At 39.9% G+C, this 23843-nt stretch overlaps 1 protein-coding gene across 3 annotated transcripts in view; it reads right to left on the bottom strand.

Moving 5' to 3' along the window:
• Positions 1 to 23843, bottom strand: part of ZFYVE28 (zinc finger FYVE-type containing 28) — a 288813-nt gene that overhangs the window by 54360 nt on the left and 210610 nt on the right. For 2 of the 3 annotated variants that reach the window (XR_003369620.2, XR_003369619.2), the window contains exons 8-10: positions 5122 to 6483; positions 652 to 764; positions 487 to 550 (exon numbers count right to left, since the gene is read on the bottom strand). Coding sequence is in view for 1 of the 3 variants with exons in the window: in XM_026648078.2 (XP_026503863.1) it covers positions 5122 to 6483 (1362 nt within the window). In the remaining 2 variants the exon portion in view is untranslated. The remainder of the gene's footprint in view (positions 1 to 486; positions 551 to 651; positions 765 to 5121; positions 6484 to 23843) is intronic. The other variant, XM_026648078.2, reaches the window with a different exon arrangement.

Genomic DNA, 23843 nt, shown 5'->3' with positions numbered 1-23843 from the left:
CCTTATTTGACATGTGGAAGAATAATCCAGCTTTTCAATGATTCTTCAAACTCCAAAACTAAAGAATGTCTTCCACCATGTATACCTCTTCATAAAGGGGAGAGTAATGTGATAGTCAGACTCAGCATTTTACTTATTCTAACTTATTCACAGTTTGAAAAACATGAAATACAGATCTAAACACTCCTTCAGTGACTCTCATGCCTTTCTTTCCCTAACACATTTCTTTGTTGCATAATTCTATTATAGTCTTTTGACTTACTGTTGATCTGCTATTCTGTATTCTGTAGCTATTCTGCTATTTCTTCCTTCAGGGGTTTCTACTTTGTGTGACACAACTGCTTGTACTTCATATTTGCTGTCTTTGCATCAAATCACAGGTTCACCAGATCTTTACAAGCACTACAGTTATATCTGCATAATACTAATGCTGCTGCCTGTGAATCATTTAATGTTGTGCATGTTTCATTTCTTCAACATACTTACAGGGAAATAGGGAAAAAGAGAGAAATATATGTCAGACTGGAAGTTAAGGACTATCTGCTGTTACCTACAAAAAACAAAGTAGACACATGTCAAAAAGACAAATCTGATTATGTACAACAGAAGAATTTTTAATGGTATATCAAATGTGATTGAATGATGACTTACCAATCAACTCTGCTGGATCAAGAAGTTCAGAGCAGCTGGCTGAGCTGGGTATTTGCAAAATAAATGTGTGTGGTAAGGTCCTATGTTACCTGGACACGCTAAATACAATAATCCTGGTTGGATCAGAGAAAGCATATATATAAATGATGTTATATTCTTTACTATTACCATAGACCTCACTAAATGAAGATGCTCATGCTACCATTCATTTATGTGCACATCTGATAGCTGTTTGATTGAGCCAGGGCATAGAAACTTCTCTTTTCTTTTAGTTGATTTTCAATGACTGAAAAGTAAATATACTTGTCAATCTGATGAATTAACATTTGCTGTGGTTCTCCCATGCTTATTACACTGCTTACTGTTCTAGCTAAAGAATTTATCATTCTGAAAATAATCCAGTGTCTTAAACACTTCGCTCACTGTTAAGGTAACATTCACAAGCACATCGGAGGAAGCAGTTATAGAGAGGTCCAAGATGACATTCCTCTTTTAAAAGAACCATTAAATATCAGTGATTAGTTACCCGGGGAACAAAGAGTAAGAGGAGACTGATGCTGTTCCTTCTTGTACCTCAACTGGCACGACAAATGACGCACATAGCCAAGAAACAAACCCAATGGTAGATATTTATATATCTGTGAGTATTCATGTATGCAGTGGTGTAGCCGTGTTAGTCCCAGGATATTAGAGATATAAGGTGGGTGAGGTAATATCTTACTGAACCAACTATTGGACTATTTATGTGGTAATCTAAATGAATGAGAATCTCATATGTTTGGGTATTCCTAAACTATGTCTACTCCTAACAAAAGTGTGTGCATATGTGAAGATGGAGTAGTTGTTTGCTATCAATAACAATGGTATGCAATGAGTAAGTACACTTTCTTATGGTCTTATAATCAAAAGGTTGAGATAGCTAAATTTAATCAATTAATGTTAGTAAGCTAGTCCTGGATAGCATTTGCTCTGTGTACTCTCTGGTTTGCCATGAACCTTTGACAGTTGTTGCTCTTCTTCATATGCCTGCACAAAGTGTAGACCTGTGTAAAGTATCATGTTTTTTCTCATTCCCTCTCTATTAGCATATGACTTCAATCAATGCTCCTTGCAGATACAGTATTTTGTTTTTTTTTTGCAGAAATGTCCAGATGCCACTTAATATCTTTTATGCACATCTCACCCAAAAAGTAGTCAAATTCTTCATTTGTGGCTTTGTAACAGGTATTTCAGCAGTGTGCAGCAGTACTGTCTAGACACTAGAATTAAAGGTGATATCAAATATTTTTAAACAAGATTATATTCCCAAGGATTGTATTCTTTCATTTGACTATCCAAAAGGATAAAATTAGTGAGTTTGTAAAAAGGATTCAGGCCATGAGTCATTTTCTACCATGAAATTCACTGAATATTTCTGTTGCATGGTTTTAAAAGTTGTCATAAAATCCAAGAAAATATTTACAAGCCTAAAAATCATACATATTTCAAAATAATAAAATGGATAATGTTAAACTCTATCTGGAAAGGATATTACAAGCAAGGAATGTGATTTGTTTGTAAGAGGGATTATTAGCATGTATGTACAGCAGCACACACTGCTAGTTTAAAGTAGCTGAAATGCACAGTAAATGTTTTAAAATGTAGAAAAGTGATTTTACAAGTGTCAGAAAGCAACAAAATATGGACATATGTAGTGATTACATTTCCCAAGTCTGGCTCCGATAGTAGAGGCCACAGAAACAGTGCTAGCAATTAGAACAATAAGACTATTTACCAGTTAATTATGTTTATGTGTATCAGAGATACTTGACTGGAACTGTTGGGTTAGTTGCTCACATTGCATGAATAGCAGGTGACAGCACCTATTATATTATATCAAAATATTTTGGCACAGAGGACCCTAAGTTCCATTTTCACTATTAGTATTATTACGTTTAATATTGGTATTTCTATTGGTATCATTCTTATTTAATACTTTTATTTCCGTAACTTTTGTACTGTGAGGTAGTGCCTAGAGGTCCCAGTCAGGGATCGGAACACCACTGTGTTACCCTAGGCACTGTACACAACAAAAAGACAGTCCCTGTCCCAAGAGTTTACAGTCTCTGTAAATCTTCATTAGATGAAGCTTCCAGAGCACTCAGAAATAGAAAGGGACATTAAAACAGGAGAACCATTAGACAATAGTAATAGTTATAGTTACGTTAGAACAAAGGGGCATCTGAAGCCAGAACTCAGAATTAAAAAAAAGACAGGATGCGTGGAGGACATTTTACTCCCCTAAAATGATATGGAGTTAACTTCTAGTGTCTGTTGAACTTATGTTTGCACTTCTCCACACTATGCATTCACCAATGTTCTGCATGACTGCAGTGCTTTCACATGGGACAGCACTACTGCCATCAGCTTCATGAAAACACAGGTGCTAATCCTAGACTGTGTAGGAGGGCACATTAGTAAAGATGCATATAGCTAATACAATTATTCATGTCCTTCAGGTTTGGAAGATTCAGATTCCTTTTCTTCAAGAGCTTCTGAAAGCTTCTACTACAGTGCAAGTTAGAATAAAATGTCATGCTAGGAAAAATTCCCAATAAGTAGTAGCTCATTGTGCACTTTGAACCTCATTCTGCACCACTGAGCTGTGTTTTGATTTACTCTGGCAAATATCTCTTTCCAGACACAATAGCATAGAAATGTACTCCTGCAACCTCTTCTGAGTGAGTCACAGAGAGAATTTTAGAAATCAGCAGCAAGATGGACTCGGAATTCTTGGTACAATTGAAAGTAGCACTTCTGCCTTGCACTCACATTATGTGAATAACTAACCCAACAGTTCCAGACTGGTGTCTGCAAGCCTGCACAAGTGTTGGGAGTCTGCAAGGTCCCTCCCTATAATAAAAAATATACAGGAAATTCTCATTTCCTTGTACAAGTTTTATACATAAAATTGTCATTGATGGAATGAGCTGTGTTCTTTATTGGTCTGAGAACTGGACTGGGATCTGGAAGATGCCGAGTTCCAATCTTAGTGATATGTATTCACTAAGTAGCCTTAACTAAATCATTTAACTGCTCCACTTTGGTTTCCCATTACCATTTGCAAAATGACGATAATAACGTTTGCTTACCTTGGGGATTAATTAGCTAGTGTTCTTAAATGCTCTGAAGATGAAAAAAAGCTATAGATGTCAAATGCCGTAATGATTAAAAAGTAATTGGTTAGAACTTTTCAAAAGAAACTTTTTTTGTTGAAAAAGGGTCTCCCCTCATCTCCCGCCCCCGCAGAAACAAAATATCTTTTCGGGGGGCGGGGGGGGAGAGGAAACTGGTGACATTTAACATTTTTTCCATTTTCCACATAAAATATTCATGACTTTTGGAGTTAAAAAAAAAACTGAAAACAGTTTATTTTTTTATTTATCAAAAACTGAGTGTTTGGACAAACAAATATAATTTACCAAAACACCTGGTTTTCAGCAAACAAAAATTGTAAATAGCCATTTCTAAAGGTTTTGATAATCTTCTTAATAACATTTTGAAAGAACAAAAAATATTGAAAAAATAAAAAGGGTTCTGTTTTGTTCACTTTTAAATGAAAACAAATTTGAATTTTTTGAGAAACTACTTTGTATTTTTTGACCAGCTCTATTAGTAAGTTAAATATCAAAAGATGAGACTAAAATATCAAAATCTGTATTTCGACCCATCATACAAGTTATTACTACCAGTTTTGCCATAGTAGTCTACTATGTTATGTAACAATGTAGAAAGGATCATACACTGTATATAATAATGTATCATCTTGAATCAGGGGTTCTCAAACTGGGGGTCGTGACCCCTCAGGGGTCGCGAGATTATTACGTGGGCGGTCGTGAGCTGTCAGCTTCCACACAAAACCCCGCTTCACCTCCAGCATTTATAATAGTGTTAAATATTTTTTAAAGTGTTTTTAATTTATGAGGGGGTCACCCTCCGAGGCTTGCTGTGTGAAAGGGTCACCACTACAAAAGTTTGAGAACCACTGTGTTAAATGTAATTTCAAACATATCACAAAACAGAATTATGTTAAACTTTAAATAAAATTAAAATAGATTGCATTCTTACAGGACAATTCTTTGTTAAGCTAAACAGCTCAGATGCTATTTAATGAATTTATTTCATAGCTCAGGGGACAATATAAAGACCTGAGATTAAAGAGAGTTTCAAACAGTTGCTGAAAATGCCTTCCATAGTTGGCACAAAAAATAAATCTGATAGTACAGTAAAAAGTATTTTTTAAAAGTAGTAAAAAAATTTTTCCTTTATAGTCAACAATTCCTTGTCCTTTAACATTTTATTATTTTAAAAATCAGCTAACATTATGTGCGCCCTCATTGCTAAGGAAAGCATAGTATAAATCACTATGTTACAATTAGGTATTTTGTATGCAAGTCCTGAGACAATAAAATCATTGCAAGTTGTTCTTACCTTGAACTAGATCTTGATTTAATGTCATCCTTTGCTATTCTTTCACTACTACTTTCTTCATTGTTCTCTGATTGCTTTTGACTTAGCTGCCTTCTTTTCTCCCATTTCTTTTGCTGATTTGAGATTTCCGCCTCTACTTGTGATCCATTTTCTGCTCCCAGCTGTGAACCTGAGGAATGTGCCAGGCACTTAGAGGAGTTAGACAGTTTCTGTTCTTCTCTGCCAGAATCTCTTTCTGCTAGCAAAGCAGGAGACGTTTCAGTTTTTAACGCCTCCTGTGCAGAGACTGCACTATCCAGTTTATCTATATGGTCCTTTTCTTTAGATTTTACTAAACTATAAGAAGCATTTATAACTTTTCCTGGGGAATGTCTGGTCTTTAAACGGTCAATATTATCCTCCCTACTGTCTTCACAGCTGCCACAACACACACAGGAATTAATTAGACAATTTGTGGCAGCTATGCTGAGTTTATGGGATTCACTCTCCTCTTCACCAGCTAAAGAATCAGAAGACCCAGGAACACAACTGATAGCTACTTCTGGTGTTGTTACTGGGGATTCTGAAGTAGAGGGAGATTTGGGATTAAATATTACAGTAGCAGATATCTTCATTCCACCCGTCCTATGGGCTATCATTTCTGCTGTCTCTGCATCAGCATATGTATCCCAGCCATTGAGGTATAACTGTGAATCAGGGCCTTCTAAACAACTGCACGAATTTTGAATTGAGATACAAGTCATCTGTTTGCCATCTTCAATATTGTTATTATTGCTTAAATCGCTTTCTGCCTCTCTTAAAAGTAAAGTCTCTTCTGTTTGATGACCATTGTCATACACTAGAGGGTCCCTGTGCTGCACATTCTGCTTTGAATTGTGGCAAGGGTTATTCACCCATGCAAATGTGTCATTGGCTGAATCCAACCCAGCAAGAGCTTCTCCTGCTCCATCCAGATCATCCATAAAAAACACTCTCTCATCTTCGTCAATTAAGTTGTCAAGATGTTGCCTGTTAGGTGAGGTCTCTGTGCTGGAGCCATTTCTTATGCCAGGTCTATGTGCTGGAGACTGGCAGACACTTGGTGGGGAAAGCAGGGAAGACATCTCATCTCCAACCCTGTGGACCATCCTATTCAGCTGTTCCAATTCCTGTTCATCATACTGCATAGAGCAGGCTAGCTCAGCCTCTGTGTTTTCAGCTTTTGCTGAAAGCTCCTCAGCAGGCAAAGTTGCAGCTAAGGCAGTTGTACTGACAGTGGGCACTTCAGGATCTGTTCTGACAGGAAAATCCACATCCTGGGATATGCAGAGGTTACGTTCCAGTGTGTGCAGCTCATCATCAGTTAAGGTCTGAAGCAGATCCCTACAAAGCGAAAAATGGAGACATTATGTTGCAGTTTGTACTCATAAAGGGTGACTGCATTACAGATCTTATTAGTCGCTTTCTCTGTCTGAAAAGAAATCCACATGCAGAATTTGGAAATAGACACAGAAAAGTATTAGCTAGCACTTGGAGCTGGAGAATTCTAAGTGCATTGTACATTCTAATTCAGAGTATGTGTGTTCTCCTACACTTGAACCCAGGACTATGCTGGAAAACAGAGAATAAAATATTGTCTCTTTTCTTGCTGCAAAAAAACCCCAAACATTTAGTCATCTGGGGTTCAAAAATAATGTTTCACATTTTAAATATATTACTAGCTTGAATTAAAACCACACATACTGTAATTTGGTTAGGGCACTGACACCTTCCTGAGAACTAGTCAGTGAAGGTTATTGCACTCAAGAGTATAGTTAAAATTTCCCAAGCTATTACGTGGGCAGATACAAAGAACGTATTAAAAACATTAATCAATGTCCCCTTTGCAGTGCTGACTTATTGGAAATCTCAGACTGTAATTGAGAATATAGTTTAAATTACAAAACCTGTTTTGAAGAAGACCTAATCTGTTCTTAGACTTTATACAATAATATATTTCTAGGTAGGTTACTATGAGCATATTCCTTCTGGTTCCCATTACTAATGCATAGTTAATAGTTGAGAAATTGACAGAGGACAAAAGATTGGAGTTTCCCATCTTTTCTTTCCACCTCCTCTTAGTGTTTCTTTGCATTGTGATCCTTTCATTTATTCCTTGACATTGTTTAATCAGCTGAAATAATATTTAAGAGTTCATGAGGTGAAAAATATTTACTGACATTACTCTTTTTAGTTCTGCAAATAATATTGTTACTGAGCACATTATTAATCTACATTAAAGGAAAAGCTTCCTTAGAAAAAATATACAACATTCTGATGAACTGAGCTGAAAAAAGAGCAGTTGCAGATATGACTAAACTTAGGAAGACAAAGTGAATAAGTTAATATATTTTACTTAGAAATATCTTCTATTGAACCAGCTTCTGCTGGTGAAAGAGACAAGCTTTCAATCTTACACAGAGGTCTTCTTCAGATCTGTCACCCAATATTGGGACACCATTGCAGAGTTACTTCCATATCCACTTATAAATCATGTTTTTACTTACATTTAACATTTTCCATATCCAAATGATAAATGAAGAAAAGTTAAGAGCCACACTTATTTTGTAAACACAAAGCTGTGTCATTTGAAGAATCCTGAGGCATAACTGGAATGGAATCATACACTACCCTTGTCTGATACTTGGCAGGACAGCAATGACAAACTGATAATCTGTCAATAGGGCAATTTCCTTTTCAATATATTACTCATCAGACCCTCTATTTTTTCCTTCTTTCTACTACTAAGTGATAATTACTTTCAGGGGTCAAATACCCCATTTGGGAGTAGAGGATAGCAGACCTTTAAGGAAACAAGGCTAGCGCGATCTAACTGATCCACCATCAGGCTTGAGTCAAAGTCCACTGAAATAAATGGGAATCTTTCCATTGACTTCACTTGACCTGGTATTAAGCCCTGAAAGCACTGTGGAGCTCCTAGCCTTTTTGGATGCTCAAAGACTTAACATTACCTTGACAATTTTGTACTTTAATTACAAGACAACAGCTCTCAACTTTACATCTTAAAACCTGATTTACATTCTTACTAATAATATCCTGATGCTGAAATGGAAACACCATGTTAAAAAAAGAAGTCATCTTTGGGACTGATACTTTAATACAAAAATGCCCGTTGCATTAGCCTTGAAAAAAACAAAAGATTTCCTTGTGGTATAAATGTGTACATGTGATTTTTAGGGGCAGCACAATCTTGTGGCTAGAGCACAGGAAAGGGAGTGAGCCACTCCTAATATGCTTAGAGATCATCAGATGGCAGGTATTATGTAAGTGCAAAGTGCTATTACGATTATGTGCATTATATCCATGTAGACAACGGTGTATGTTGCATTTATCTTATTTTAAGTATGAGGTATGTGGGACGTAAAATATGTGGGTGGAAGTAAGATAGTGGCTTGAAACTTCGGGACTCTGTGAGGGCCTATTGGGTTGATTGGAGCAGCGGGAGGACCACCGTGGGAAGGCGACTTGCCAGGTGGAAGTGATTTTGTCTGGGCTGGGTAAAATTGCCAAGAAAGGTCTCTCCAGATTCCACAGACTGGTCCATCAGGAATGATAAAGATCCAGGCTTATGAGAAGGTGGCAGTGATACCACATTGGAAGAACATCTGACTCTGTGGCTTATGAAAAAGAAACTGAAATGGGGCTTGAAAAGGACAGAGGGCACTGCCAGGTGATCAGTACCAGAGTTAATTGTAAACAATATATTACAAGTTCTGTAATTCAGTCGGTACTGGAGCTGTGGTGAATTGGAATTTCTACAATGGCCTTTGAAGGGAGGGAGTGCTCCACAAACCTAGTCCTTTTAACAAGGGAGGGTAGGGTGCCCTGGGTCATAGGAAACCTGGGGTTGTGACAATCCACATATCAAAACTCCATAAAGAGAGTGATTGTAGTCCAAAAAGTCACTGAAGGCAAAAAAATAAACATCTCCTGGATCCATATTTATTTTCAATCAATGACTTCCATATCAAATTTACTACATTAAAGGTTAAACAAGATTTTTAGGACTGCCACCACTGCAACATCAACATATTATCTGAAAATAAGTCATGTTATATCTGACTCATACATCACCAGATATCACACAACAAAAACTGTAGAATCAAAATGTAGCTGACAGCTTAGATGATAATAATTGAGGCAGAATAAAAGACAGCATATGCTCTTCCGCAGCTCTGCTGACTGTACAGTGTTAACAGTAATAAAATACAGATTTTTTAAAATCAGTAAACCTAAGCAGCTATGACTCAGAATAAACACTTGGATACAGCCACGTGCAGTCACCAGGTGCCATTTTTGTATTCACTTTTATAGCCATAATCACACTATGTGGATTGTGTCCTCCACCTTACACCCACTTCCCCATTTTCTCTGGCAGATTTGTTTTTATTCCATAATGCTTATTCTTGTTCTGCATAAATCATTCCATGTGAATCTTGAAGTTTAATGTTTGTTTGGCAATTTGTTCAGTTGTAAATTTGTTAGACAAGGTACCATGCAATCGCTCTAGGGCTAATTATCCTCCGTAGTTGAAAATCAGTCTTGTTACCACGATGTATTATAAAATTTCAAAAATCTGTAAGTTTACGAGTCCGTCTGATAGCTAAATATTATACAAAGATTGATGCATATGGCGTTAGTGTCAGTAATGAATTGGGGGTTCTGTCTGTACCACTTCTGAATTGTGAATGATTTTATGAAATTGTATGATGAAATTACTGCATCATGGAAAGCGTGTGTGTGTGTGTGTGTGTTTCTATCCACCATGAATTAGCAGTGTTGTTGACATCTGACTATGAATACCAGTGAAAATGACCTAGGATCAGAGGCTAAAATAGGGAAAGGACAAGTTAAAAATTATAGTAGAACCTCAGAGTTATGAACACCAGACTTACGAACTGACCAGTGAACCAGACACCTCATTTGGAACCGGAAGTACACAATCAAGCAGCAGCAGAGGGCAAACATAGTTCCAATCTATAAAAAGGTGAATAAGGGCAACCTGGAGAATTACAGACCAGTCAGCTTAACTTCAGTACCCAGAAAGATAATAGAGCAAATAATTAAGCAATCAATTTGCAGACACCTAGAAAATAATAAAGTGATAAGTAATAGCATGGAGTTGTCAAGAAACAAATCATGTCAAACCAACCTAATTGCTTTCTTTGACGGTAACAAGCCTTGTGACTGGGGGGAAGTGGGAGATGTAGTATATCTTGACTTTAGTAAGGCTTTTGATATGGTCTCACATGACCTTCTTGCAGCGGGGCAGTTACCCCGCTCCGGTGGAAAAAGGCTAGGCTGATTGGGGAAGCAGCCACAACTGGGGCCAACCCCCAATCAGGCCACACCTGGCCCTGTTACAAGGGCTCAGGGAGGAGCTGGGTCAGTCTCTCTCCAGCCTTGGAGGGAGAAGGGCCTAGCTGCCTGGGAATAGGGTACCTGAAGTAGAGCAGTGTTGTGGAAGGGCAAGAGGAGCCAGGGAGCTCCAGCTTGGCAACTCCCCAGGTTGAGGCCTTGATAAAGGCCTACACAGGTATTGGGGCTGGGAGGTGCAGCTCGGGAATAGGTAGAGGCAGTCGGTCTGACCCCCTTGCCAATAATGAGTGGCTATTACAGACTGCAGTTTGCCCCAGTGAGAGGGGGCTAGATGATGACTGGCAGTAGCCACTGAGGCAAGGTGGGTGTAGAGGGATGGGTGTTCCCCTGGGAGGGGAGACCCAGAGCGTGGGGACTGCCGGGGGGGCAGAACCCCAGGGTAAGGGGCACTGGGGTCCAGGACGGACATGGGGCCTGAGGCAGGCGAGACACTGGCCACCAAGAGGCGCTCCGAGTGCTAGACAAGCTAATTCCCAGGACAACCAACAGGAGGCGCCGCATAGGTGAGTCGTCGACCCTGTTACACTTCTCAAACAAACTAGGGAAATATAGCCTAGATGGAGCTACTAATAAGGTGGGTACATAACTGGTTGGAAAACCGTTCCCAGAAAGTAGTTATCAGTGGTTCACAGTTAAGCTGCAAGGGCATATTGAGTGGGGTCATGCAGGGATAAATGCTGGGTCCGGATCGGTTCAATATCTTCATCAATGATTTAGATAATGGCATAGAGAGTACACTTATTAAGTTTACAGACAATACCAAACTGGGAGGGGTTGGAAGTGCTTTGGAGGACTGGATTAAAATTTAAAATGATCTGGACAAACTGGAGAAATGGTCTGAGTAAACAGGATGAAATTCAATAAGGACAAAAAAAAAGCAAACATCATTCTGGGATGTATTAGCAGGAGTGTTGTAAGCAAGACACGAGAAGTCATTCTTCTGCTCTACTCTGTTCTGATTAGGCCTCAGCTGGAGTATTGTGTCTAGTTCTAGGCGCCACATTTCAGGAAAGATGTGGACAAATTGGACAAAATCCAGAGAGGAGCTACAAAAATGATGAAAGGTCTAGAAAACATGACCTCTGAGGGAAGATTGAAAAAACAGGGTTTGTTTAGTCTGGAGAAGAAAAGACCGAGGGGGGACAAGATAAAAGTTTTCAAGTACATAAAAGGTCGCTACAGGGAGGAGGGAGAAAAATTGTTCTCAAACTCTGAGGATAGGAGAAGAAGCAATGGGCTTAAATTGCAGCAATGGCAGTTTAGGTTTTACATTAGGAAAAACTTCCTGTCAGGGTGGTTAAGGACTGGAATAAATTGCGTAGGGAGGTTGTGGATCTCTGTCAGTGGAGATTTTTAAGAGCAGGTTAGACAAACACCTGTCAGGGATGGTCTAGATAATACTGTACTTAGTCCAGTCCTACCTTGAGTGCAGGGGACTGGATTAGAAGACCTCTTGAGGTCCCTTCCAGACCTACAGTTTTATGATCTTTCCACCAGGCCAGAGATAGTGGTGAGTGATCTGCACTACTCAAAGACAGACAATTCGGGACAATGGGTATGCTCTACTTGGGAGACTTCCTCCTCTTGTCTGAAGGGAGAAAGGTTTGGGAGTAATGGAAAAATACTAAAAGGCAGAACAAAAGCAGATGACCCCAGCAGGAGTCCGTAAATGGACTTATAGGGAGAACTGGGGAGAGAGGTAGAGCCATTTTGCACCAGAGTAAGAGGAGGAAAACTGCTGCAGGGGCAGTCTAGGCCAGGGAACAGAGGACCCTGCCTCCCTGCCTGAACACATGGTCCCCCAAGGACTCCCAAGGGAAGGGGAGTTAGTGAGGGTTATTGTGTTCAGGATGTTTTATTGTTTTGTATGATCTGTACTCCCCTATGCTTTAGATGATTAAATATAAGGAGCACCAAGACATTAGATGGTACAACGTGTGTGTGTAGACTGCATCACAACTCCTGCAGGCCCTTGAGAGAGTTAAACTGTAAACCAAAGCTTCACATCTTTGGGGCAGAGTTCTGGGATAGTGCAGTGTTTAAATACTGGCGAGTATGAAGGTTCAGCACTGAGCTCAGAGGGACTAGGCAGCAGGACAGGAGATTCCTACACTCAGGGACGGAGGGTGCCAGATAGAAGGTCTGTGCACTGCGAGTGTGCCTGGGGACCTTGAGGTTGGTGCCATGACTGTACTCCAGGAGCTTCAAACACACCAGTGATCCAGAGCAGAGGCGTGGATTTCCCTCACAGCAATCCTAGTGGATGGCCAGGAAGGGGCGCTCACTAGGATCTGTGACAGTGTGCTCACAGATTATTCCAAAGATATATTTATTTAGCGTGTGCATAGTCGTCTAGCCAAGCGATGGCAGCTTCAGTGGCGTGATGCAGTTCTTCTAGGCCACTGCTGAACCTAGTCAGCAGGCATTCGACAGTGTGCGTCATCGCCTGTGCTGTGCCGCAGCTGCACAAAGGGCTGTCACGAAGGCCCCAGCTATACTGGTTGGCTGCACAGAGACCTTGCCCAGTCTGGAACCTGTTCAACAGGGACCTTTGACGACGGGGCAGGTCAAAACCAGGCGGGCAAATTGTGGGGTCGGTGACGAGGGACTGGTTGGGGATTATAACAGATATCCATTCCTCTCGCCAGAGTGTTTCTGCCCTAACATCCTAGCGTGGCGGATGAGACCATAATGGGGAAAGTGATGGCAAACATGCAGTTGGTGGTTTAAAAAGGTCATTGTGCAGCAGCAGGCTTGAGTTGGCGCATACTGTCTCCAGTAACTTGCCAGTGGCAACCTCTCATCTGATATGAGGAGCAGCAATATTGCTCAGAACTGGGAGCCATGGGAGTGCAGTCGGACGCGGGTGCCGGAGATGATACGCATGGCAGCATGTAACTGCGTATCCACCAGTTTGGTGTGTGACGGGATCGACTCCAAACTGGTGCGCAGCACTCCGCCACCGAATACGAGGTGGCAAGAGCTGATGTCCGCAGGGTTGGAGCTCGAGCACCCCAGGGGAAATAGGGGAAATAGAATCTAGAATGGAGTGGAACATGTAGTAGAACATATAGTAGAAACAAATAGAATCTATTTCCCCATGTTAAGTATCCTCACACCTTCTTGTCAAACTGTCTTAAATGGGCTATCTTGATTATCACTACAGAAGTTTTTTTCTCCTGCTGACAATAGCTCATCTTAATTAATTAGCCTCTTAGAGTTGATAGGGAAACTTCCACCTTTTCATGTTCTCTGTATGTATATATATCTCCTCATATGTTCCATTCTATGCATCCGATGAAGTGGGCTGTAGCCCACGAAAGCTTATGCTCAAACAAATTTGCTAGTCTCTAAAATTTTAACTAATCTCTAATCTATATCTCCCTTTCTGCAGATTAAGCCCATTACTTCTCATTGTACCTTCAGTGGACATGGAGAACAACAGATCACTATCTTCTTGATAACAGTCTTAAAATATGGTAAGGACTGTCTTAAAGTCCCACCACAGGACTGACCCTTGCGGGACCCCAGTAGATATGCTCTCCCAGTCTGACAGCTAACTACTAACTACTCTTTGACTATGGTCTTTCAGCCAGTTTTTACCCATCTTATAATAATTTCATCTAGACCAAATTTCCCTACTTTGCTTACGTGAATGTCATGTGGGACTATATCAAAAGCCTTACTACAATCAAAATATATCATATCTACTGCTTCCCTCACATCTACTAGGGCAGTAACCCTGTTAAAGAAGGAAATTATGTTGGTTTGGCATGCTTTGGTCTTGACAAATCCATGCTGGCTATTCCTTATAACCCTATTATCCTCCAGGTGCTTACAAAATGACTTTTTAATAATATGTTCTAGTATCTTTCTAGGTATTGAAGTTAGGCTGATTGGTCTATAATTCCCCAAGTGCTGTTTGTTCCCCTTTTTAAAGATATTATCTTGCCACAAAGCTTACAATCTGAATCCCCAATCTTGCTATGAGCTCCATAGGATTGCGTTCATAAAGAATCTCACTGAAGTCAATGAAGCAGGATCAGGGTATAATTGTATTTATAGAGCAAACACATGCACACATACAAAGTGAAGTGGTTAGATTCTGGTTTACATCATATAAATAAGAATCTGACCCAGAGGAAGTTAGAAACATTAATTGCAACCGGGCCTCAAGGGATTTGAATCTTTACACAATACATTAATATATTAAAATAAAAGATCATTCTCTAAAAACTCTAGTAAAAAAAGTTAAATATGATTTAACTGTTGTCCCAGGCAAGTACTGTAGTAGCAGAGTTCAAAAAGGATCCACCCTCTAGCCACTTATTATAGTTATTAATTAATTTATTGTCCTCACGTACAACGTTTTGATCTGGATTTGAACCTCAGCCCCCAGTTTGGCAGTGTCTGAGGTGAGTTTTTGTTCAGGGCTCTCTCTACTTAACAACTATCCAAATTTTTCCACGGACTAAGAATCTACTTTGTTCTCATGATCATATTTTGCTCTTACCAAGTCAAATTCTCTACTGATGTAAACTGATGCAGCTCTATTGACTTCAATGGGGTTATTTACATCAGCTGAGTACAGTAACTCCTCACTTAAAGTCATCCCGGTCAACATTGTTACGTTACTGATCAATTAGGGAACATGCTCGTTTAAAGTTGTGCAATGCTCCCTTCTAATGTTGTTTGGCAGCCGCCTGCTTTGTCCACTGCTTGCAGGAAGAGCAGCCCATTGCAGCTAGCTGGTGGGGGCTTGGAACCAGGGTGGACCGGCAGCTCCCCGCTCCCCTAAGTTCCCTGTGCTGCAGCCGTCCAGCAGGCTATCAATCGGCAGTTCAGCTGTCCCTCCCCGCACTACCATGTGCTGCTCCTGCCCTCTGCCTTGGAGCTGCTCCCAGAGACTCCTGCTTGCTGTGCAGGGGGGGAAAACGGGGACTAATGTCAGAGCGTCCCCCTCCTCCCTGCTCCTGTACCTCGCTTACCTCTTCTCCATATAGAGCAGGGAGGGGACACGGACAGAGAGAGACAGAGAGAGCTTGGGGCAGCAGCTGCTGTCTCAACTTCCTGATTCACTTAAAAAGACAATGCACTTAAAAGTGCGTCAGTTTATTTAAAGGGGCAAATGTGCATCTCTCGCTCTCTCCCACACACAAGGTGCGTGTCTGTCTCTGTCTGCTATGCTGTCTCCGCTCCCTCCTGTTCGTGCTGCCTTGATGAGAGGCTACCTTAACAACAATGTGTTAATCCTTGAGGGCTCAGCCGAGTGCTAGTTCATCATTTAGCAGCAAGGCATTCCCTGGGAAATATCCCACCCTCTTCCACCCTCTAACTTCACCACCTCAACCAAGCTTCACAATCATCATAGCTGTGAACAGTATTAAATTGTTTGTTTAAAACGTATACTGTGTGTATATCTATGTAATATATAGTTTTTTGTCTGGTGGAAAAAAAATTCCCTGGAACCTAACCTCCCCATTTACATTAATTCTTATGGGGAAATTGGATTCACTTAACGTCGCATTTTTCAGGAACATATCTACAATGTTAAGCGAGGAGCTACTGTATCTCAACTATGTCCCGCTGGAAGCTTACCTGATGTTGTCAAAGCTACTTTAAAATCACATGCATATCTACATTGTTGCTATAAAGAACTCTGCATTTACCAACAGTGGTCACACTACAGAATCTGAGATATTCCAGTTATTTCTTATTCCAGGTATAAAGAAACAGGACATGATCCAAAACAACTGAAGTCAACTGAAAAAGACACCCATTGAATTCAGTCAGTTTGAATTAGGCCCAGTCTGCACTATCTCAGATACCACAGTCCGGTAAATATTGACTTATAAAGTACGATCACTTTAGTTCCAAAATTATATCAATTAAAGCACTTTAAATTATTAGACTCACTGTTTTCTATGTATAATTTCATTGATTCTCTGTGTTCCCCCATTTGTTTGTTTTATCCACCTGTTGATAGCCTTACATTTAAATTTTAAAGTTTTGGGGCAGGCATGGCCTCTTTGTTAGATATCTGTACAATACCTAGCACAATGGGGCCCTGGCCTCCAAGTTCTACTATAATAAAAATAATTAATATCTATTTTTTAAATTCTACATACACACATATACATACATATGAACAAACACACCAACATATACCTATACACCTGAATAATACGGTGTCTATATATAAATTATAAATTTTTTGCATGCAAGTCAAGAGGTTCTTAATGGAGTTATAGCTAAAAGGTGGTGTATTTTTTGCATTAAATTTAAAATATGCAGTTAACTAACAATCGTTGGATATTGTTTCTTAGGAAAATTCTTTACACTATAGAGCAGTAATTATCCTCACTAAGAAGATAAAAGAGTTGTTATACAAAACCTGTCAGATAAAATTGGGTAATCTTCTGTTGCCATTACTCCAATAATTAGAATGGAAACAATTCATGTCTTAAACCAAAAGTAAACCTGTTAAACAAATTGTTCCATGTCACCAATTCTAAACATATCAACAAAAGTTTTATTATAAACTGAAATTGCTTTCACTGTGAAAGGGAACTATTCGGTTATTTCTGTTTTTCCTTTGCTCTGTCGATGAAAAATTACCAGGATTTCAGAGATACTTTTCAGAGACTAAATGAAGCTTCTTTTTCTTATAAGATACAGGCAATTGAGTAATGGAAATACTTTTTCCACACAATACTTATTTAGGCTTTGGGATCCATTGCCATATGAAATCACTGAAGCCAATAACTTAACAAGATTCCAAAAGGAATTGCATATGTATCAAGAATGTCCAGAGTTGTTTATAATTATAAACAACTTCTGGAGGGGAGGGGGTATTAAACCTCATGATTCAGGGCTTAAGCTAAATTACTAACAATTAGAGATCAGGACGAGACCTACTACAGGGGGCTGATTATCCTACATCCGCCTACTGCACGGTTCTTATGTCTTCCTCTGAAGCTTCTGGTACTGGCCAGCGTCTGGCAATATACTGGACTAGATGGGCCTCGGGTCTGATCCAGTATACCAAGTCTGATATTACTATGAAAAAAATAAGGTTGAATCTCTCTCTCTCGCCTTGTTTTATCATTCACAAGAAATGAGTAAGTAGAGCACCTGAAGGCCAACTCTGACAATTTCACTATATTTCCTTTTTATGATGGACTTGAAAAAAGATTGGCTATAAAAGTCACTTTGGGGGTTCATCTGCCTTCATTCTAATAGACACATTATTACATGAGGGCAAATTATATTTGGAAAAATAAAGAATTGGTCTTCTACTGTATACGGCAGACGAGCAAAAAATAAGCAAGATTCTGTGTACTGTGGTGGTTATGAGCTGTAGTTACTCTACCTATTGCAAAAACAACAGAGCATTTCGCACAGCTGGCAGAACCCAGGCTGAAGAACTTGCTCCCTCACTGGAGCTGGCTGGCTGCCCAGCCCACAAGAAGGGCAGAGTCAGCTGAAGAGAGGATGAGGACAAGGCAGCTAGGAGATGAATTGATTTCATACATCTGTTGGCTTCTATGGAGATCTGTCCAGAGTTTAAAGTTACCATCCCTTCAAGAAGGGAAGCAATGGTAATTTTGATTGACTCTCTGAGGGTCAGTCCTCCCTGTGTGTAGCTGTTCCCATAGGAGCAAGACGTGGGTGTGAGTGCAGATTGCTTAGTACTATATAGTACTAAGCTTCCAATTAACTGATCTCGCCCTAAACCCCACCCTCCAGAAACAGACCTGATATACACCCTTATCCTCTCCACTCTGCACAACTAGGCTGCATATGGCAGAAATCCAAAATCACCCCAACATTCTGAGATGGGAATACAATGTATTACATTTTCATTCACAGTAAATGGTATGAAATGGATTCAGAGGTGTTATAGTTGTAAGCAGAGTCAGGATGAGCTCTACCCTGACATCTGGTGGTGAATTATGGCGAGTGTGGAAAAGAACTCCAGGGGCTGATCTTATTTGCATAGGCACACCCACTCACCTGGCAGGAAACACAGCAACTGAAAGTGGTTACTTTGGCTGGTGTGGGATCCCCAGTTTCTCTATTATTGGGGCAGGAAGAATAAAGTTTTGTTACCCTGATTCTGTGAATCAAGGCCAGTGGAACTGTTGTATGACAGAAGGACTGAGTGAGTCCTTCATCATTACCTAAGTAGCACTTGCTTGACAAGGGGCATGGGTTACAAAACCCAGTGAATTGAGAGAGGATGGGGACAGGTATTTGTACCTGATGGTATGGGCCCCCTCTGAGGGTCCGAAACACCAATTGCACCACCTCCTCTCTCCACTGTGGAATGTCAGAGCTAACTTTGATTCCCTTAGAAGTCTAGTTACAGGCTGCTGAGCTGAATTCACTTTGGGCCAATGGTGCACCAGCACTGGGGCTCCCCTACTATACTATGAGCTGAAATCACTAAGAGCTGAAATCACAAAAGAGCTGATGTTATTAAGAGCTGAGATCACTGAGTGCTGTGTTAACTAGTGAGGGAGCCTGAAGCTATATTGCTCAGCAGCTGGTGGAGCAATTTGTGGGGACGACTGGAGGAGCAGCGAGCGGTGTGGAGCCTTGCGGGGCCGGTTGGAGTGGCCCAAGGAACGGCGAGCGGAGCTGTTTGCGGGGACGGCTGGAACGGCTCACAGGTCGGTGAGCGGAGCGGAGCGGAGCAGCTTGTAGAGCGGAGCAGTTCGTGGGATGGCAGGAAAGTGGACTGGCTCGTGGTAAAGGCTGCGGCGGAACCCCCACGGAGAAACAGACGGCTGGCCAGCCTCGGATCACGTAAGGTGCCCCTTAACACCCTGCGTGCCCCCCCCCCTTTACTTTGGGTGGTTGCTGGACCCCAGAGACTTTGGGGGTTGTTGGACTTTTGGGACTTTGGGTGGTTGCTGGACCCCAGAGACTTTGGGGATGTTGGACTTTGGGGACTCTGGGTGATTTTTGGGTTGCTGGATTCAAGAACCAAAGGGAAAGGACACAGCCCAATTTGCTGGGGTGGGTTTTGCTCATGGTTTGTGTTATGAATCCTGTTGGTGGTGTTTTTCCAATTTTATGCTGATGTCGTTTACCTCATGTCATTAAACATTTTCTGCTACACTCAGACTCCGTGCTTGCGAGAGGGGAAGTATTGCCTCTTAGAGGTACCCAGGGGGGGTGGTATGTAATTGTCCCAGGTCACTGGGTGGGGGCTCGAGCCGGTTTTGCATTGTGTTATTGAAACGGAACCCCTAGATACAGAACCCGGCCCTTGTTGCTGCCAACTTAGATGGGCAGAAGGGTTACATAGTATTTATGATGTACTGATATGATTATTAGGGGCTTGATCCTGAACCACTGAAGTCAACGGGAGCCTAGTTGTTGATTTCAATGGGCTCAGGATCAAGCCCTAGGTGGACACAGAGCTTTGATAAAAGATTAAAGATAAAGGTATCTGCAGAATTTTAGATCTGGCTGAAATTATTCAGTAATGACAGTGTGTGTATTAGATCTCTACTTTTCTGCAAAGTAACTGTATGTATCCAAGTTAATATTAATATAATTATAATATATGCATCTTGTATGTGTATCATTTAAAAATTTAAAAAACATTTTGTTTCCTGGCCTAGAGCACCAGAACTTGAAAAAAGTACAATTATTTTTGCAAATAGCACGCAGAGTAGGATAATACTGCTAGCCTAATTTTCAGAGATACTCGATATCTACAATTCCCACTGATTCCAAAGATGCTTTGTACCTTTGAAAATCAGGCAACCCAGCAATAGGACACCCAGGAGGAGAATATAATGGATTTATCTAGCCAATAGACACTTTACTAATCCAATAGCTATACTGTAATTTCACAATAGCTAATGGGAGCAGTGTAAACCCAGTGTCTGTTATTTCCTTTAATGATCCTCAACATGACAGATGTGTTATAATCATACCGTAAGCATTTCAATAAGTCTTGTGTTTTGTTTTATATTAAGAATGAATACCTAATTGGCTGATAGGTAAAGAATATTGAACTTTATACTGAAATTTGATAGGATTCAATAATGTGCTGCAATATGTTGTTTTTGATAGTCTTACAGTAAGCATGGTATTGCAATACAGCATGTGAGCATTTTAATAGTAGAACACACCGAAGCTCATTTTATTGCCCTTATTCACTGGTGACAAAGCCAAAGTGTAGCTGGAGGGTGAGTTAACGTCTAACTGCTGGATGGAAATACAAGTGTCCCATCCGACCTCCCCCCTTGATCTCCTTTATATGTCCCCCCCCAAACCTCCCCCCGTCCAGTAATTGCAACCCAGTGAGTTTAAATTCACCAGTCACAAGGCAAAGAAAGCCCATGAAACAACCCCAAGGCAGTTACTCATAGGGAAGGGGGAGGAGATGGAGCACCTTCCCCCTTCCTACTACCAAAGTGCTGAGGACCCTGCAAATCCTGAACCCTGTGGAGATGGTTCTGTCGTTGTTTTAAACGAACAGTGGTGATGGTAGAGCTCATCAGGGACGTTGCTGATGGGGCAATAATTGCCCAATTGGACTTATCTAGCTAGACTGTTAACCACATCAAAGTTTATACATAATTTCACATAGCTTATGTATGATTTTCTTTGATTTTCTTTGTGTTCACTAATAAATATTGCTTCACTGAAAATATTTTGCAAACTGACTCCAGATCATTTAAATCTGGACCCTTTCCTAAGAAGGAGTATATTGTAATCTCCAATTTGACACAAAGCTCAGATTTTGTTAGAACTGACTTTTTCAAAACTAGAGATTGAGCTAAAGGTTTTCCATTTTTAAAAAAGATTGCATTAGAAATAGTTGTTATTGAACAAGTATACATTATCCTGATATGACTGCAACCCAACAATTAAGATTTGAAAAGTTGAAAATGAAATGGACTAAGCAAAAGCAAAAACTGATTTAATATTGTCTATATTGTAAAATGAGAATAGTAGACAAAATATACAAATAGTGACAAGTAAAATAGATTTTAAACATTATCTCCATATTAATCTAAGGGGATGTGAGCAACTTAGATTAGGAATTTTTGTTATGGTTGTGTACTGGAAGTAAATAGAACTTTTTGTTTTAATGCAACTTTAATTGGACTTCAAAATTCAGTGGGATTTCTCATCATAGTAAGCACTAAATTCAAAAGAATGTATTTTCAGGATTTTATTCTAGGTAAAGATTTTCACCTTATCAATTCTGCATCTCAATAATTTGTTTCTTTATGCCCAGCTTTCTTAAATCAATATCACTACAAAGTAGTAATAGTAATGTGTATCCATTTCAGCAGTGAGATACAGGATAACTACCCAAAAGATCAATATTGTGCATGTACTTGCATATCTATAGTATATGTCTTCTAGACAGAGATATCAGGGGAGATTTTGCATAAGGCACATATGGGAGTTATGTGCTGAACTCCCATTGACTTTCCATGGGTGTTAGAAATCAATTTGTGTGTTTGAATATTTCCCCCATCTAAATCTCTCAAACTAATAAAGTATCATTAACTGTAAACAGAGAGAAAAGTGGATGAGTACTTATGGTAATTAAGTCTCACAGATTAAGAAAAGATTAAAATTGTAATTTTATTTATACATATCAATGTCCGTACAGTTCAAGATAACCTATAATAACCTGATTGATTTTAGTGTCAGTACTGCAATTTACAATCACATACTGCTTCTGGCTACAGAAAAACCTAGTCCAACATATTTTTTCTTCCTTGTCATAATAATGCATGTTAAAGAAAAATCTAGACAAGCTAGAGGGTGTTCAGGGAAAAGCAGTAACAAAATTAAAGGTTTTCAAAGATGTAAACAAGCAGGAGGAGGTAAATTGGAGGAGGAGATATTACCTAGTCTCTCTCACATTGAATAGATCCAGGCTATGGAACACACACAAGGGAAATAGTGCAAGCTGCATCGCTTAGGACATTTAAAACTAGATTAGACAAAACACTAAAAATACATGTCTAGATTCTTAGCTTGTGCAAATCAGGATAGCTCAGGTGAAGTCAATGAAGCTTAGCCACTTCACACTGGTTTACAATCTGGCCCATTCTGTATTGAACAATCCTGCATATGCAGGATAAAGGAATAGATGACCTATTAGAGAGATTCTCAAACTGCGGTCCATGAACTAGGTTGAGCTGCTTCCATAACAGGGAAGCATCTGTTCATTGTTAAGCAGGGCTATTTTCTGCTAGTTGTAGCCTAGTCCTGGATTCTCTTAGGATTTCTAGAAGCTTTTTTGATAAAAATAAACACAAAAACAAACATCTTTCAGGACTCTGCACAGTCCCTTTGTGTAGCTTCATTTCTCTGTGTTTGTGATGTATTGTAACCTCAGTTGTGATCAAATTTTGGCTAAACATAAAATTCAATGGATGGCAAACACATAGGGGAACAGAACCATATTGCAAAATGATCTAGAAAAATTTAGAACAGTGGAACCCGCGTGCAGTGTGAGGACATTCAGTACTATTAAAACAGAGGCTTACATTTTAAGAAGTTTCTAGTGATTAAGAGCCTGAGTATTTCAGCCGAGACACTTTAAAGGGTCCTGATTTTTTGAGGTGGGAGCACAGCAAATCTGAACATCAGGCCCCTTTAAAAAAGTCTCAAATTGGGCACCAAAACTGAGGCACCCAAAATAGAGTCACTTGAAAATTTAGCCCGTAAGGGCCAGATTTTTAAGGGTATTTAATGGGATTTTCAAAAGCATCTAATTGCCTAACACCTATTGAAAACAAGGAGTTTTAGGCACCAAGGTGCTTTTGAAAATCCCACCAGGTGCCAAAAATACCTTTAAAAATCTGACCCTAAGCTCTTACACCCAGAAAAACTGTTTAGACAAAAATGGAGGGAGGTAACCTACCATCTCATTAAAGTGAGGTTAGCTCTATTCCTTCTCCCTGATGTTATCCTGTCATTACTTTTAATTAAACCAAACACCATAGTTTCCAAGAGATATTGGGATTTGGAGGTTGGGAAAGGAGGTGTGCAGGAAATGATCGATTATTTAAGAAGTGGTCCACAATATGGAAAAGTCTGATAACCACTAATCTAATAGAAATTACAGATGGAAATAATCTAATAAATCACTACCTGTGTATTGCATCATATCATACTGAGTTAAACAAAAAATGTAAAATAAATGTAATTAAAACAGAAACATAACAGTTAACGAAAACTATAAATGTCTAGCTTCAATATTGCAGCCATCCACCACCTATCAGAACGATCAAAAATAAAGAAAAACAAACAGA

Source organism: Terrapene carolina, unplaced genomic scaffold (genome assembly GCF_002925995.2).
Source record: "Terrapene carolina triunguis isolate 2854851 unplaced genomic scaffold, T_m_triunguis-2.0 Scaffold66, whole genome shotgun sequence".
Taxonomy (NCBI): domain Eukaryota; kingdom Metazoa; phylum Chordata; order Testudines; family Emydidae; genus Terrapene; species Terrapene triunguis.
This window is presented reverse-complemented; position numbering and strand designations above follow the sequence as displayed.